At 53.1% G+C, this 17,387-nt stretch overlaps 1 protein-coding gene across 1 annotated transcript in view; it reads left to right on the plus strand.

The window, feature by feature from the left end:
- The window catches only part of BARX2 (BARX homeobox 2), a 74,580-nt gene extending 64,687 nt beyond the window's left edge, over positions 1 to 9,893 (plus strand). Inside the window, exons 3-4 of the mRNA XM_055304686.1 lie at positions 688 to 772; positions 8,828 to 9,893. Coding sequence (XP_055160661.1) covers positions 688 to 772; positions 8,828 to 9,094 — 352 coding nt within the window. The 3' untranslated portion in view covers positions 9,095 to 9,893. The remainder of the gene's footprint in view (positions 1 to 687; positions 773 to 8,827) is intronic.
- The last annotated feature ends 7,494 nt before the right edge of the window (positions 9,894 to 17,387 follow it).

The following is a 17,387-nucleotide window of genomic DNA, read 5'->3' on the forward strand; positions in this document are numbered from 1 at the left end:
GGGGGCACCGATTTAAGGTTTCTTTTGGAACCCAACATTATAACAGGTTAGGGCAGCTACAATGAATGAGCCCATCCATCAGAAAGTATTTTTGAGCCCTTGGTCTGGATTTAGAGCATGATAGGCACTTTTGTGGACAGAAGGGAAGCCCTTGCAGTCGAGTCAGGGAGGCAGAAATGGCTCATGGGAAGCAGTTAGAGAACATTTGAGAACGTGGAACCACCCAGGTGCTGGCTGACCAGTGGGAAGGTCCAGAGGGCATAACCTGGGGAGGTGTCATGGGGGTAAAGAGGCTTGCCTGCAAGATAGGGGGGCTTGTGCTGGATCTGGGGTGATGAGCAGGATTTTGACAGAGTCAGAGTCCTCATTTTGTACAGGATCCCAGTAAAGACTCTTGTCAGGTCAGAAAGGGGACTTTGCAATCATGGCTGAGACATCCTTTTTGGGTCCAGGGTAGACAGTGAATGTTTTCAGGATGACAGCCCCAGGAGTCGGGTGTCATTGGGTTGTAGGCACCTGTTTCTTAGGTTCCCAGAGTTTCATCCATGAGATTCTTGGAAGGAAAGTAAAGCTCTTTGGGGAAGAACCAGTTTAATGGGGGAAGTCCACGCTTTGAGAGCGGTGCATGGAGCTAGTCCACAGGACCGCATCTCTACTCATCCTTCCTTTGTATCTCACACCTTCTAGGTTGGACTTGGCCCAGTCTCTGGGCCTCACTCAACTGCAAGTGAAGACTTGGTATCAGAACCATAGGATGAAGTGGAAGAAAATGGTAAGAAGGGAGAGAGGGAGGGTCCCCGTGCACCCATCATGACGGGGAAAAGTCTCACTGCAGGGCTGGGAAGAAGGCGGGAGGGACCATTTGGTGGTTTGGGTTCCAGAGAGTGGAAGACCTTTCATGCTGCTGGCTGGGAGGCAGGCAGTTGGAACGGTCAGATAAGCCATTCCTGCTGACCTGCATTTCCTGACCAGAAGGATATTCTTTTCCAGAGTTTCCTTAGAAATAAAAGAAAGCCCACAAGCTTCTCAGTTGCTAGTTTTAACCCCACCTGCTAGCCTTTTCAAAGAACTTCCTTCCCCCCTCCCACCAGTAGCTAAGAATAGAAGTCGGTGCTCTTTGTGTATGATGACATATAGGGCACATCTGTCCCTGCGGCTCTGCGTGCTGTAATGCAGGCATTCTCAAGCTTTAGTGGGTGTCAGAGTAACCTGGATTGCAGGTAAAAATGCAGAACTCTAGGCCTTCCCAAGATCCCGAGTGCAGGGACGGTGACAGGGCTGGGAAGGCGTGTGTTAACAAGCTCCCAGGTTCCTCTGATGCTCGGGTGTAATGGCTACGGCTTCCCTAATACTGCATCCCTCCCAGCTAATGAATCATTCCATCTTTGGTTTCTAAACGGACCTATTAGCATAAACATCTCTCTAACCAAAAAACCCCAAATATATGTCTCCAAATTTGACAGACTCCGCTTCATCATCATTCTTTTTTTTTTTTTAAAGAGCAAATTTGAAAAATCTGTTAAATCCAAATTTCCTAAAGTAGCTGAGTGTTTCATTGACAGTTTTGTAAACCACAGGGGAAAAGGTCAAAGCCCAGAGAAAAGGGGTGAGCTGGGAAAAGAGGGTGGAAAGCGGCCTGTTCTCTTGAGAGACCAGGTATCCTGTGAACCTGCGCCTCACTGGTGCGGACCAGGCGGGCCAGGCCTGCTTGGGTGACAGTCTCATTGGCAGACCCACCTGGTCACAAGCCATTTTTTCCTGGTGTTCAGAGGCTGGAATATGATGGGGTTTTTTGGTTTCGTTTTGTTTTTTTAAACAATGACTAAAACTGAGGTTCATCTCCCGGCCCTAGTTGTTTAGGGAAAGTGGTAAGTTAATAGATATTTGTAATAACTAGTAGATACGGAGCCATTTTCTCAACTTTGTGCTTTTGTCCAATAATTTTTTTTCTGAAAACTTTCATTTTTGCCGTTGCCTGCTAACGATGAGAAAAATAAATACATTGTAAATTAATATTACTGGGGAACATTTTTTTTTATTTTTTATTTTTAGAAAGCCAACAGGGCAGCATTTATTATGTTCCCGGAAGGGAATTCCTGGGAAAATCTCATAATTTCCTCTTTGGGGACCTGGGCCTGCGCGGGAAGGATGTTCAGGTGCAGGCGGCGTGGCTCCTGGAGGGCGCGCAGAGTGGGGCCGAGATGTCAGTACAAACACACATATGCTGGATGAATCCACAGATGTGTGTTAGCGTCTCTTGCGAACTGTGCCTCATCCCAGGCACGGTAGGAAGTGATGAAATAAGATACAAGCCTGCGTCCACTGCTTTTGTGATCTCGTTGGAGGATCAAGGTCCAGAAAGCAGTCAGGGAGCACATGATGGTGAATTATGATTATCGGGTATTTGAGAAGGGTGCAGGGAGAAATTGAGGGATAAATGGGATTCGATTAAATACGTAGTCATTCCAACACCTCGAGGATTGCTGAGACGCATGAACACGATGGCAGAAACCTCCCGGGGAGCTGATCTCGGAAAGAACCAGATCTGGGAGTCAGAAGCTCTGGGCGGAGTTCCCATGCCTGTCCCTCCCTGGCTGATTTTGGGCAAGTCCGCCACCCACCTCCTTCCTCGTCAATCATCATCATTGAAATCCGTGTCTCCTGAGTGGCAGAGGCATTGTGGAAATCGGTTATCAGCAATCTCTTCGCGAGTCAGATGATTAACGAACTGAAGGCTTGCCATCCCTGCCAGCACCGCCCGATGCCTGTGGGACGAGCGTGTGCCTTGGCCTCTGACGTCACTTGTTGTTCACCAGCTGCCTCGCGGCTGGCACAGGCGTGAGCTGGTTATGGAGGGTCATCCATGTCACATAAAGCAAAACGGGAGCAACTTAGCAGATTTACACCCAGAGAGCATGCCACAGGCCGGCCACGTTCAGCCCCCTTTGGAGGCAGGAGCGCCGAGCTCTGCGTTCACTCCAGCAGTTGCATCTTGAGCTTATGAATGGAGCTCCAGGCCGTGGAGACGCCACAGTAAGTCACGAGCCCGTCCACTACAAAATAAAACTAGAAAAAAGTCAAGTGGGAGGAGGCCGACCTGTGGAACTAGTAAGTGTTCAGAGCAATCCGGGCCACGGTGGGGTTTCCTGGGTTCAGAACCAGGGTAGAGACAGGGAGGGCTTCCTGGAAGAGGCGCCGTCGGAACTGGTTTTGGTGGACCGAATAGGAGTGTGGCGAGCACAGGTGGCAAGGGTGTCCCGGGCAGGAGCATCCGGGGCACTGGAACTACTTACGAAGGGCCGGAGCTCAGGGGTGCTTCCGTTGTGGGCCCCCCTTCTGACTCCCCCAGAACAGCGGGGCATTGTTGGGATCCCGATTGCCTCATATGTTTTCCTGCTAGAACTCTTTCAAGGCTATCTCTTCAAGTACTGGGAGGAAAAGAAAAAGCTAATTGGGTAATAAAGATGTCTCAAGGCTAGTAACCTCATTGGAACTGGAAAAAGATTAGCGCTTGATTCTCAGGAGTTCCTCCCACGGCGGCCAAGGAGAGCGCTGCCAGAGGCCAGATAGCATCTCCGACTAGTTTTTACCGGTCAGCGTGTGTAACCTATAGCGGGTTGGGTAAATTTTGTCTTGCACATGAGGTGGGACGCTCACCCCCTCTTCCATTTCTGTTCGGCCCGGGTTCTGGGAGGACCCAGGGTGTTTCGCAACAGGCTGAACGTGCCTCAGCATTCAGGGATCTCTTTCAGCTCTCAGACACGACTCTGCGAGAGGATCCCCGTGGGTCCCCACTTCCTGGTCACAGACTCGGGTGGGCCGCAGACCACACACCACCATCCTCTTCTGCTGCGAGTCTCCAGACAGTCGACAGTTCCATGAAGCGGCTGCTGGTTACTTTCTGTGTGATCTGGAGCAGGTTACTTAACCTCTGTGGGCCTGTTTCCTCATGAGGAAGATGCCCAGGACCTCTGTTCCTTGTAGGGTCGTGGTCCTGCGTGAGCTCGTCCCTGTAAAAGCCTGACAGCAGTGCTTGCTGTACAGTGTGCAGCTGAGAAACGTTAGCTGCCATCCTCTCTTCCTCTTCCTCCTCCTCCTTCTTCTTCTTATTATTATTATTATTATTATTATTATTATTATTGACCTAGCCATGTAACCCATGTCCCCAGAGAACCCACACTTTTGGAGGCCGGAAAACATAGGCCGAAAATGAATTCTGCGGGCTGCTGAGGCCCTGAACCTTTCTTCTGGATGCGAGGGACCCTGGCTGTTTGCTCTTTCCTGTTCCGCACCTGCCGGGTCTGCTCCCACCCAGAACCATAGCACAGGGCCCCCTCTGAGGTCGCGTTGCATCTTCAGGCTGGACGGGAAGGGGTCTGTGCTGGAGAATCCGCACTTGCTTTTCAGCTTCATGGAAACGGTCATCAGTGTGTCGGAGTCTCCCTGCTGCAGAGAGCTGCCGGTGAAGGCAGAGGCAAAGGGGCAGGAAGCCCCGCAGCTCAGGAGGCCGTGACACAGGGTCATGGGGTCACAGGGTCTGCAGGGAGACCTGGTCGCTGCAGATACATGTCAAAGTCAGGAATGACAGCAGCACGTCTTATGTCCCCCTCGCTCATGATGCACCATGAGCTATTGGTAAGAGCATTGGACTCGGGTGGGCAGGGCTTTGTGTTCAAACTCAGCCCTACCTTGGCCTCCTCTTTGGCCGTGACAGACCAACTACCTGCGCCTGCTCAGTTTCCAGTCTGAGCATTGAGGGCGGCAGGAGGTCCCTCCCTGCACTGCCTTTCTGTGCTCTGCTCTCAAACTGCCCGTCGCCCACCCGAGCACCTTGGGAAGGAAGCAGGCCTGTCCTGACATCTTCAGCAGCAGAGCATTTGAATATCTAGTGTAAGCATTTTTGGGGGAGGAGGGGAGCTGCGGCTGGCAGCCAGCACAGCTAGTGTAAGCAGGTGGTGTCGAGCTGATTTTCCGAGAGGTGGGTGACCTCGGGTGTGGTGGGATGTCTGGACTCCCTCGACCAAGGGGGACTAAATTGGCTTTAGGAATAATTTGGAAGGAGGGATCCCAGGGGGTGGGGGCACGGGGTGCATGAGAATGCGGAGCTCCTGGCATGGGACCGTGTGAGATAATTGCACGTCTCAGGTGTGCTGGGAGGCAAGGGGCCAGAGGTCGAGTGCGGGAAACAGCCAAGAGCGTAGTTATCTCCTAATTATTGCTCGCGCTGGAATGTTTTATTCCATTTAGAAAATGGTCTGATTGTTTTTCTTTTTCTTTTTTTTTTTTTTTTCATGTGGTAGGAAAACAGCCAGGTGGGGTCTATCCAAGCTGTGTGGGTGGTGTTCTCTAATTGCTGGGCTGGACTTTCTTTTGCCAATTAGGTGGCTTCCTTAGACCTGCCCTTTTTTAACTTGATTACTATATGGGGCAACTTAATTTTGTATAACCTCTTTCATACCAAGTGGAGCGGCTTTCAACACGTAAACTCCGTCTTGGCACATCTGGGCACTTTCAACAGCCTGCACTCAGAGTAGAATAAAAATCAGATGCTGACTTATGTGAAAAGGAATACAGGGATGCCTTCTCCCCAGAGGTGGATCCTGTCAGTATCCGTACCTCGTTAGAGGTCCCCTTCGTATTTGTGCGTTAGCTGTGTGCATGGAAAGTGCAGTGGCTGAGTAGATTCCCAGCTAAAAGGAGGTGTTTATTGAGAACTTATGGGTTTCCTCATACCTTATACAAAAAAATAATTTAAAGTGAATCATGGACCTAAATGTAAAAGCTAAAATTGTAAAAGTCTTAGAAGAAAATTCAAGAGTAAATATTCACGGCCTTGGATTTGGCAAGATCCTTCGAGCATACCAAAAGTGGGGGCAAGGAAAGAGAAAATAAAGTGGACTTCCTCACACCTAAGAAGCTTTGTGCTGTGAAGGACATCACCAAGAAGGTGCACAGACAATGCACAGAATGGGAGAACACCTTGGCTAATCTTGCATCTGACAGTGGACTTGTATCCAGAACGTGTATAAAAAGCCCTTACAGGTCAGTAATTAAAAGACAACCAAATTTTCAAATGGGCGAAGGATTTGAATAGGCATCTGTCTAAAGAAGATGTATGGCTGGCCCATAAACACAGGAAAAGATGCCCATCTCCCTTAGTCATCAGGGAAATGCAACTCACAGACGTGGGATAGCACGGTCTACCCACTAGCATGGCCGTAGCCAGCAAGGCAAGCCATCAGGTATTGCTGAGGGTCCAGAGAACTGGAACCCTCATAAACTGCTCATTGGAACGTGGTGAAATCACCTTGGAAAACAGTCTGGAAGTTCCTCAAGGAAAACATAGAGTTACCATATGGCCCAGTAACTCCACTTGTAGGGATCCACCCCAAAGAAGTGAACAGATGCTTCTATATTCGTCTTCATAGCAGCACTATTCATAAAAGCCACGAGGTAGAAGCAACCCAAGTATCTATCGACTGATGAATGGGTGAATGGCATGCGGTATATTCCTATAAAGGATATTAGTTGGCCATAAAAGGGAATTGAAATATTGATAAAGGCTACGGCATGGATGACCCTTGAAAGCATTATGCTGAGTGAAAAGAAGCCAGTCTCAGAGAATGACGTACTGTGTGACTCAAGTCATATGAAATGTCCTGAGTAGGCAAATTTATAGAGACAGAAGGCAGGTTAGTGGTTGCCTAGGGATGGGGGGCAGGGACTGGGGAGAAATACGGGGCAGCTGTTAATGGGTGTGGGGTTTCTTTTCGGGGATGATGTTCTAAAGTTGGAATCTGGTGATGGTCGTACAATTCTGACTGTTCTAAAAATCACCAGATTGTCACTCTGAATGGATGACGTGTATGGCGTGTGAATTGTGCCTCAGTAAAGCTGTTTGATAAAAGTAACTTACAGCTTATTGAGTCACTACATTCATTCTTACAATTCAACACCTGGAGGTCCTGTGCTTCTCTCAAAGGAAAGAGAGTAAGTATTGAGTGCCTGTGTCGAGTTGGTCGTAAGTTATTTGTCTGGAGCACGAAGCAAGGGATAGATGCAGAGTTTATCCTCAAGGAACCTGTGTTCGACTGCGGACGAGAAGACTCAGCTAGTTGTGTAACTAGCAAAAAATATGTTTCACTCCCAATGATCTGTGCCAATCCAGGTTCTCCTGAGGCTCTTCTTACGAGCTGCCCAGAAAATCAGCAGCTACACCAGCCCAGAGTTCAGAGCCAATGGAAGAAGGGCCTGTCCGTTACATTCTAAAGCAATACATAATGCACATTTTTAAAGTTCTCCCTTTGTATGTCATGGTATTCCTGTGGACGTCACACACTGGGGTAATCAATGTGCAAGTCCTTTGAGATCCGCAAAGGCTATTGGGGCACTGTTATTTCTCTTGCTTTATATCCTTCTGGAGGGAAAGGCTCATTGTTCAACACCAGTTATTGGATGCCTGCTGTGTGCAGGGGCTGAGTGGGAAGGACAGGCCAGTAAACAGGCGGTGACTGTGGTTTATGAAAAGTGTGTCGATGGGGGAAGTGTAAGAGCTCACAGCCTACCCGGTGGAGGGCCTCTGATTGTAGTCTTGGGAGGTCAAGGAAGGCTCCCAGGAGAAGAAGCATTCGCTAAGCTGAGTTAACCAGGCAAGGAAGGTGGGAGGCCTGTTCTGGGCCGTGATGAGGTATTATTATCTCTGTTTTGTAGATGAGGAAACTGAGGCTCAGCCTTTAAAGAACTCTCCCAGAGACAAAGCTGATTAAGTAGCAGAGTGAGAATTTAATTGAGTTATTCTCCTGTCAAAACTAGCTGGAACGTTCTGTCTCTACTACAGCTTTGAGCGATTCACTTGTATATTTCTTGTAACATTTTTTTTTTCTGATTCCGGAAATAACGTACATGTGATCATTGTACCAAAAAATTAGAGAATGTGAAAATGCATAAAGACAAAAATGTAAGGGCAGCCTGGGTGGCTCAGCTGTTTAGTGCCGCCTGCAGCCCGGGGCGTGATCCTGGAGACCCGGGATCAAGTTCCACGTTGGGCTCCCTGAGCGGAGCCTGCTTCTTCCTCTGCCTGTGTCTCTGCCTCTCTCACTCTCTGTGTCTCTCCTGAATAAATAAATAAAATATTTTAAAAAAAGAAAGAAAAAAATGTAAAAATCATCCATGATCCTAACACGGCCAACAGGGTTGTCTGAGCTGAATTCTCAGATTGCCTTTTCAGAAGGTTGTACCAATTACACGTCCACACTAGAGTATGTATTTTCCTGCTTGCTGCAAATATGGTCTCTTTAACTTGTCAACTTGATAGATACTACATTCATATTTTTTTACTTCCTTCCTTACTGTTGAAGTTGGATTTTTAAAAATATGTTTGTGGTCATCTTATTTAAAGCCAAAATATGTGATGCTTACTGAAAGTGCATTGAATATTTAAAGAATGAAGATGTCTTGGGGCGCCTGGGTGGCTCCATCAGTGAAGCATCTGCCTTCGGCTCAGGTCATGATCCTGGGGTCGAGGCCCATGGTGGGCTCCCTGCTTGGCGGGGGGTCTGTTTCTCCCTCTGTCCCTCCCCCCACTCATGTTCACTCACTCTCTTTCTTTCCCTCACAGAAATAGTGAATAAAATCCTAAAAAAATGTCGCTCTAAAATCATAATCATAATAAAGAATGACGATGTCTTTATACTCTAGAAGTGCCGGGTTGAAAGTACTTCTTGCAGACCCTCACTGCTGGGAAGGAATGGCCTAGACGCTGTTGAGTGGGAAAGTAGAGGGAGGACGGTATTTCTTGCATTTAAGGATGCTTTTTCCTCCCACACAGGTTCTGAAAGGTGGACAGGAAGCACCCACAAAACCCAAAGGTCGCCCCAAGAAGAACTCCATCCCCACATCGGAAGAGATTGAGGCTGAGGAGAAGATGAACAGCCAGGCCCAGAGCCAGGAGCGCCTCGCACCCTCCCAGGGACAGGAGGAGCTCTGTGACGCCCAGGAACCAAAAGCATGCGATGTCCCCGTGGACGGAGCAGAGCCCCCCGGCCAGCCCCAGGAGTTGCCAGTAGCCTCTTCGGAACCCCCACCATCAAGCTAAAATAAAAACTCTTTGTGGGGGAGGGAAGGGGGAGACGGGGAGGAAATGGAAAGAGGGGAGTCAGGGAGGCTAGAAAGAGATCCGCTTCCCAAAGCCTGGCAAACTCGGGGAGAAGAGACCAGCATCTCCCTGGGTGCTCAGTGGTTTCATCCCAAGCGTTTGACGAAGACTTTTGCTTGCCTTACAGGCCTTTCTCTTCCCAAAAGGCTGCTTTAGCCACGAGATGCCCTTGATGAAGGGAGACAGTGCCTTGGAACTGCCTGCTTCCCCTCTACCCCCAGGTGAGGGCTGCGGGGCTGGGTACCAGCACCCGGCCGTGTGGCCAGCCCCACCCTGGCGCTGGGGTGGCGGAGGACTGCCAGGCCCTCTCCCTGCCAGCCTCTGGGCAGCCAGGCATTGCAGCAGAGAGATCGTGGAGGAGCTTGGGCAGCGGGCCTGGCTTCCTTGCTGACTCAGCACTTATTTAGTAGTTTTAAAAGAGAATTTAATGTTTTTTGGTTGTTTTTTTGTTTGTTTGTTTGTTTTTTTTTGCTGGGGGTGGGAGGGTGGGGAGGTTGGGGCCGGTGAGGGTGGGCAAAGAAGAGTTGAGGGAAGGGCGTTCTGAGTTACTAGAATTGTTCCTGAATAAAGTTTGTTTGAAGACACGTGTGCCTTTGTACCCACTGTAAGACAGTCAGGTGACCCGAGAACTGAGAAGCCTGGTTTTTCTTGCTTTATTGAGTTGCCATCTCTGAAGCTGCAAAGCAGACATGTTAAGATAACTTTTATTTTTTAATTAAAAATAAATCTTTCAAAAGGATTGGCTGTTTCATTTCTTCTGGGGAGTATATTTAGCCCTTTCTGAATACATCTTACGGAAAGAAAGGGCCGGAGAGGTAGCCGGGCTCCCTGGGCTTACACCCCCACCCCCCCCCCCGCCCCTGCTATAAAATAAGAGCTTGGTCTCTGCCCACCACCCCTCCCACCGCCTTCTGCCAAAGCAGCTCTGCTCTCAGCCACTTTATATTGTGGGCTTCCAGCTTGAAAAACTGCTTTACTTTTTTGAAGACATAATAGATGTTATGTGCTTCCAAAGTCGAAAACAAAAAGAAGTCTTGCATCCGCCCCCCGCCTCGTGCCTTCCCTCCCCCTCCTCTCCCCCATCCCGCAGGACTAACCATTTTTATGGGTTTCTTGTTTTTCTTTCTTTGTTAAGTATGCATTTGGATGATGGGCTCTGCAACTCTGAACAAAAGATTTGAGAGCCGCTTGGCTAGATGTGCTCTGAGATTTTATTTATTTATTTTTTAAAAGATTTTATTTATTCATGACAGAGATAGAGAGAAGCAGAGACACAGGCAGAGGGAGAAGCAGGCTCCCTGCAGGGAGCCCAATGCGGGACTCGATCCCGGGACCCCGGGGATCACATCCTGGACTGAAGGCAGGTGCTCAACTCCTGACCACCCAGGTGCCCCTGTGATTTTAAACTTAAAACCATGTCCTGCTTTCAGTAAGACCAGGAAAGAGGTGGGCTCCGGACTCGCCGAAGCAAGAACTCTGACTGCGCCGTGTCGTGCCCACTGGCCCAGGGCCAGGGTCCCACCGAGGCCCCCTTTGCCAGCATCCCCGCGATGTCCTGCAGGGCACAGCGCCCACCCGCCGACTGTGAGCGATCACCCAGCAAACTACCTGGTTGTGGGCTCGGGGCCACCGACCGGCTACCTGGCCTGGACCCCGGGGCAAAGCCGGTTGCTAGCCCTGGAGAACAGACTAAGTCATGCCCTGAACGCTCACCTGGGGTGGCCGCAGTGGTGGCACGCCTCGCCCGGCCTCCCCGTCGCTGCTGAGCTCAGCGGAAAGCAAGTGTCGTCCCGCCGCTCAGGAGTGTGCAAGGCCGCGGGTGAGGCTCCGGTGCGGTGCCTTGAGCCCCCCCCCCGTCCCCCGGGGACAGCCCTACAGGGGGATCCCAGGAGCCAGAGCCCACCCCCGGCCACAGGTGGGTCCCGCGGGCGACCGACTGGTCTTGCTCCTGGGCAACTGCTGCGTCCCATTGAGCCCGGCCCGGAGGGACTCGGCCTGTGGATGCTGCTTCCCTGGGTGGTTTTCTCGTCTTGTCGTGGTCTCTGCTGTCCTTCCCAGAGGTGTCCCCAACGGTGACTGTTGTCGCTCGGACACACGTGCGCACAGGGTGTTCCTGAGCCTGACTCCGGCCCGGTGTCATGGCCTGTCATCGTTGTTGTTTCTAGGGGTCGGAGGTATTTCGGTGGACGGTCTCTCCTGCATCGGGAGCTCTGAGCCCGAGGTCACCTCCGCTCGGGAGCCCTGGGCTTGGCCTCTGGCCTCAGCTCCATGGGCCCTTGGCCTGCTCTTCCTCCACCTTCCCCTTTGCCCTCCGCTTCCCAGGACGCCTGATGGCGCCTGGACACCCAGCTCCTAGAGGTATCTGGGGTGTGAACAGGAGGCCGTGCTTGGTGCAGCCCGGAGTGGGGCTGTCCAGCGACCCCTGACCTCCAGCTTTCCCTGCACGGAGCCCGGCCTTCTCGCTCTCGGCGGCTTCCCAGGAGGCCTGCCTCTGGACCGTGGCCCCCCAGAGTCCTCCACCTCGTGGGCCTTGCTACTCAAAGGCATCCTCTCCCTTGCCTGGCCTCCAGGGTGGGGAACCCGTGAGGGTTCGGGGTCCTCTTGGAGGGTCTGGTCACCTGACGCTTTCTGCAGTTTTCCTGGGGAAGGGAGAGAGCTGAAGCCACCTGCCTGTGCAAGGAAGCCGGGAGACCTCGGCTTGTTTTTTGTTTTGTTTTGTTTTTCTGCAGCGTCTCTGCTCTGGGCCTGGGGAATGAGTTTCCAAGCACTTTGAGCAGATGCCGCCCCCTCGGGCTGCGAAGTGGACTGTTTCTTCCAGTTTTATAGGACCCCTGTTAACCAGGGAGGGGTTAAGCCGTCTGTCCCCGGGTCAGGAGCCTTGCTGGGAACCAAGCTGGGGGCCAGATTCCCAGCCGGGACCTTCAGGGTTAGCAGTAGCACATTGTCCCCCACCCCCAGGGGTTGGGGTGCTGGGGGTGGGGGGCTTGCAGCATCAGTGTGCTCCACAGGTCAGCTGTGTCCTATGCTGGGACTGGGACGGGGTAGGGCGTTCCTGGCTGCAGAAGGTGAGGCCACTGTGAGCCACTGCCTCTGCTCCCACCCCCTGCATTGTCCACGTTAGAGAGCAAGGATCTCTGGAGCAGGTTCTCGACTCGGGACGGGTCCATGTGTGCGAGCCTAACCCTGGGCTTGTGTTCCGGGTCACCGGGCCCTCCGATTTGCTGAGGGTTGTTGAGACACAACACTCAGCCCTCGCTTGACTCAGACAATAACCAGACGGGGCTGCGGCTGTGAGCCTGTAGTCCTCAGACCAGTCTCAACAGATCCATCAGCCACCAGCCCTCACTAGGCCGGTTCGAAGTTTTTCTCAGACTAGTGTGTTCCAGAGCTGTCCTAGTGAAGGGGTCTGGGGCCCTCCGTGAGCCCCTGTCCCCTTCCTCAGAAGCTTCCAGTTCCCTGCCCTCTGCACGACCTTTCAACTCCCTGCCACCCGGCCTTGCCCCACTGCCCACGGCCTGGGCCGGGCCTAGAGCGGGCTGCGGGGTAGGAGGCGCCTTCCTCAGTGGGCTGTGCTCCGTCAGCCGGGTCTCGCGCTGTCCACTCAGCAGAAATCGCGTAGGGCCCTTGCAGGACCAGACTGCAGCGTGTCCCAAGGGGGTCCCCCCGCCCCGTCCCTGTCCTGCCTGGGCCGGCCCCCGGGTCGCCGGCTGACCCTCAGGCCATCTTCTGTAGGTGCCGCCGGAATCGGACCCCCTGTCACGTCCAAAGGATCTCTGAGCGGCAGGAACGACTGGGTTCCAGGGTCGAAATGTGCTTTGCAACCAGAAACGAACAAACAGAAAAAGCAAACTTGTTTCTCAGGATTTCTGTGCGCTGAGTTTCGGCTCCTGTTTGCCTGAAGCCCTGAGGAGCTGCTGAGGCTCTGCGTGTGGATCGGCCCCCTGCCGCCCCCCTCACCCCCTTCCCCGCGCTCTTCTGCACCGCGTGGCCTAGTGTCGCATCCCCCATGGGGGCCTGAGCCTCCCCTCTGCCTCTCAGATCTGCTCCGAGGGGCCGCAGCCCCAGCCGGGCCCGCACCCCGCCGACAAGATCCTGCCCCTGACCCGCCTGGGCTCCTCTTCCCTTCACCTCCTCCTGTTCCTTAGTAACCTCACCTCCTCTCCAGTCCAACCTGTTCATTCTTCTCCACCTCTTCCTCTTAATGCTCCCTTTGTCATGAACACCGTGGACTCGTTGTTTTCCTATTAAGAGCCTAAAGGCCCCGAGGCTGTTTTTCAGTTTCTGTGTTCCGAGCTCCTTTTCCTGCGCTCAGGGCTCCAAAGGCCCATCCATCGGCGGGTACACGAGAGGATCTGGATGCGCCTGGGCCCTGTGGACATCTGTCCTGGGGGCCCAGGGGTCTTGGGTTCTCAGCAGGGTGGTGGGTACAGCCCACCCTCGTTGAAGCCTTGAGGCCCCAGATCTTGAAGCAGCTCTCCTGATAGTCGGCCCCTGTTAGAGCCCGGTTCCTTGGCTCCGGGGCCTGGGGCTGCTGGCGCTTTGCAGACAAGACGGAGGGCAGAGCCAGAGGCCGTTGCTGCTGGGGAGACAGTCCCTTCACCCAAAGGAAGCAATGCTGGGCTCGTTTCCCCGGGAGCCCAGACCCAGGATCAAGCCCCCCCCTCGCTCCAGTTTGCTGATTCCTTTTGGAAAAAAGTATTGACGGGGCTCCGAAGAGGATGCCCCCGGGAGATTTCTCCTGGAGGAGCTCACAGGCAGCGTCGCAGGGGGCAGTTGGGGAGGAAGACGGGGCCTAAACACGTTAGTCTAAAGCAAAAATTAACATCCGAAATGTCCAGACCGAAATCACAGCCGGCAGTCGGCGGTGGGTTGGTGAAGCTGTGTGACCTGATTCATGAGGTGACGTGAAGTGGCCGAGGGAGGTGAACGCATCCTAAAGGAACGGCTCAGGGGGCCGTGGCCGGGACATTGTGGCATACCGCGGGACCCAGCTTTGAGGACTGCGGCCAGCTCGGAAACCTTGGGATGGGCAGGAGCTATAGACGTCCTTTCTACCCACAGAGGGGGAGACTGGGGAAGACGGCAGGGACCTCAGAGGGGACCCCGGCTGGCCAGGGGGCAGCCCGTGGGCTGGTCCTCCGCCCTCAGGAAGCCCTCCAGGCCTCTACCTCCAGAAGCAGCATGAGCCCCAATTCAGACCCACAGGTTCTTGAGCACCTGTCTTGTGCCTAGAACTGTGCTGCTGGGGGGGGGCTGGGGGCAGGGAGGGGGCAGGTAGCGCGGCCCCACCCGCAAGTCAGTTACAATCTTGCTAGAGAAACTACTCTAGTGAGTGTGGAGGAGCCACAGGGACCCCAGCTCGGTTGGTTCTTTCTTTTAAAGATTGTATTTATTCATGAGAGACAAAAAGAGAGAGGCAGAGACACAGGCAGAGGGAGAAGCAGGCTCCCTGTAGGGAGCCCGATGCGGGACTCGATCCCGGGACCCTGAGGTCACAGCCTAGGCCAAAGGCAGATGCTCAACTGCTGAGCACCCCCGCTCCCGGCAACTCCCCCCCCCCCCAGCTAGGTTTCTGAGGTATTTCCAGCTGGCCTTCCCTGCGAGAAGGTTCTTTTCAGGGCAAGGAAGGTGACCTGTGGACAATGCCTCCCTCGGCGTGTCACCAGGCTTGACCCACTGAGGCAGCATTAATATCTTAAGAAGGCCCCTTGTTCACCTGGGAGGGGGGGTTAGCCCTGGAACAACAGGTGTTCGCGAGTTCTCCCTGCATATGCCCCTAATCCCCGATTGTCACCCAAATCCTGGGTGGGATGGGACAGACCGAAAGTGCCGGCCATGCCCTCTGGGATCTGGGCTCGGCCGCCCCGGTCCCCCCCAGCCCCCGCCCCCCGCCCAGGGACACGGTGGCCTCTCCTGCGGCCTCTCCCCCCAGGCCCTACCCACCGCCCGGCTCTGTCAGCCTGTTGCCGAGAGAGGCAGGTCGACAGGGGCCAGGAGGGACCGGGCGGCCGCTGCCCGCTCAGGGGGTGGTGGTAAATCACCGTGACAGGCTCCTTTCATACCTGACCTCCTTTCTTTCCCAAACCCGCTTCCCTTCTGTTTATTTTTGTTGCAGATTTATTAGACACGCAGCTAAGTGCCCATTTAGCTCTGCAAACTGTCATCATGCCTGCTTTATGAATAAGATCATTCACTGACAAAACCCTTTAAACTTTTTTTTTTTTTAAAGCAGGTGGGGAGGCCTGGGGTAGAGGAGGAAATAGTGCCCTAGGTCAGCGGGGAGGCCAAGAACAACCGAAACCCAAACCGCGGCCTCTCCAGAGCTCAAGAATGTAACCTGGGCCCTCAGGGTTGCCTTGAATTCACCCCGTCCGTCAAGATGGGCGTCATCCATCCCGCAGGACTCAGGGGTCTGGGGTTCTTCCCTTTGTCTCGGCTGCCTGAGAGCAGAGCGCTCGGGCCGTGCACCTGCTCAAGGTGGTTGCCAAGGACCTCAAGATGCGTCTGGCTGCGTGCCCGCCATTTTGGGATCTGTAGACAATGGCCTTGACCCGAGCCCTCCTGGTCCGTGAGGCCTTCCCTCCAGGTGGCATGTCTTCCCAAGCCCCTGGATCCCCCCCCACCCCGCCCCTCTCTCTCACACACACATACCCAGAGCTCTGCTGGAAGTAGTAGGGCTGTGTGTGGTGTCCTCACACGCCCTGGCGTATAGTCACAAGGACTGTCCACACGGTCACACGGCATCATCTCCGTACCCTGTGAAATAGGCACTATCACCAGCCCCATGTCAGACAAGGAGAAGCTGACACAACGTGGGGAGGTAAGTCCCCACACAAAGTTGGCCAACACAGCTGGGAGGACTTGTCATCCCTGACCTGGGCCTGTCTCAGTTCTGTCAAGGCTGAGTTGACTGAGCCTGATCTCAGGGCAGAGCAAGGAGGTAGGCCGACCCCTTCGTCCCTTGGCTTCCCCCACAGGTACCTCTCCCCCCCCCATTCTCCTGCTGTTGTAACCTGGGGTACCTTCCACAACATGACCTCACGTGCAGACAGTAGATGTCAGTCTGCCCCTTGGATGTGAATGACCAAGCCCTCCACCTCCCCTCTCGTACCAGCAATGGGGCCAGACCCCTCCCACCCTCCCACCCTTTCTATTGTGGATCCAGAGGCTCGGAGATAGTTGTTGTACTGTGTTGTCCTTCGCAGTGACTGTGGGGTGGGATGCTAGCACTAGGAGGAAGCCCAGAGGATGGAAGGGGTGCGTCTCAAGCACACTCACAGGACAGCATCCTCACTGCCGGATGACACGCAGCACTAGAGGCTACTGGCCCCCAGCCCAGAACGGGAGCGGCACAAGTAGAAGCTGGAGGGTGCTTGGTAGTAGCTGCTCAGAGTGCTGAGTCCTCTGTTCTAGCTCTGAGTGCGGACGCTGCTCTTTCTCACAGCTTTCCAAGTGACCTTGGAGGTCACAGCCAGATCATCACGCTTCCACCCCAAGAGACCCTAGAGCCAGCCAGCCTTCCCCTTCCTGCTCCTCGCCGTCCTCCTCTTCTTGGTCTTGGCTTCTCTCTAAGCCAATTATTATTTTTTTTAATTTGAAGTTTGCGCACAACGCAAAGAAATTCCATATAACCGAGTCACCATGAGTCACAGCATGGTTGCACGGATACGACACACAATCAAAGCAGATGTTCAGCGTGCAAATATGAAGCAAGAAGTGGTGTTCATTTACACATACAAAAGCTTGAGATCTGTTGGAGCTGGTTGTTTTGTGTTGCTTTCTAAGGATGGCAAACATGTGCTTTTATTAAATAACCGAGGCTGTTGTGCCTGTTTGGACACTGGAACACGTGTGTGGTCATGGCAATCAATTCAATGAGTGCATATTTCTAAAAAACACATCTACACGTAGATGCAGCTCTACAAGACTTACTTGGCAGAATCAGGCTGGTCTTATTTATTTATTTATTTTTATTTATTTTTAATTTTTTTTATTTATTTATGATAGTCACACACACACAGAGAGAGAGAGAGGCAGAGACACAGGCAGAGGGAGAAGCAGGCTCCATGCACCAGAAGCCCGACGTGGGATTTGATACCGGGTCTCCAGGATCGCGCCCTGGGCCAAAGGCAGGCACCAAACCGCTGCGCCACCCAGGGATCCCTGGTCTTATTTATTTTTAAAAAGATTCTATTTATTTATTCATAAGAGACACAGAGAGAGGCAGAGACAC

The sequence above is a fragment of the Nyctereutes procyonoides genome, unplaced genomic scaffold (assembly GCF_905146905.1).
Source record: "Nyctereutes procyonoides isolate TBG_1078 unplaced genomic scaffold, NYPRO_anot_genome, whole genome shotgun sequence".
NCBI classification, from domain to species: Eukaryota; Metazoa; Chordata; class Mammalia; order Carnivora; family Canidae; genus Nyctereutes; species Nyctereutes procyonoides.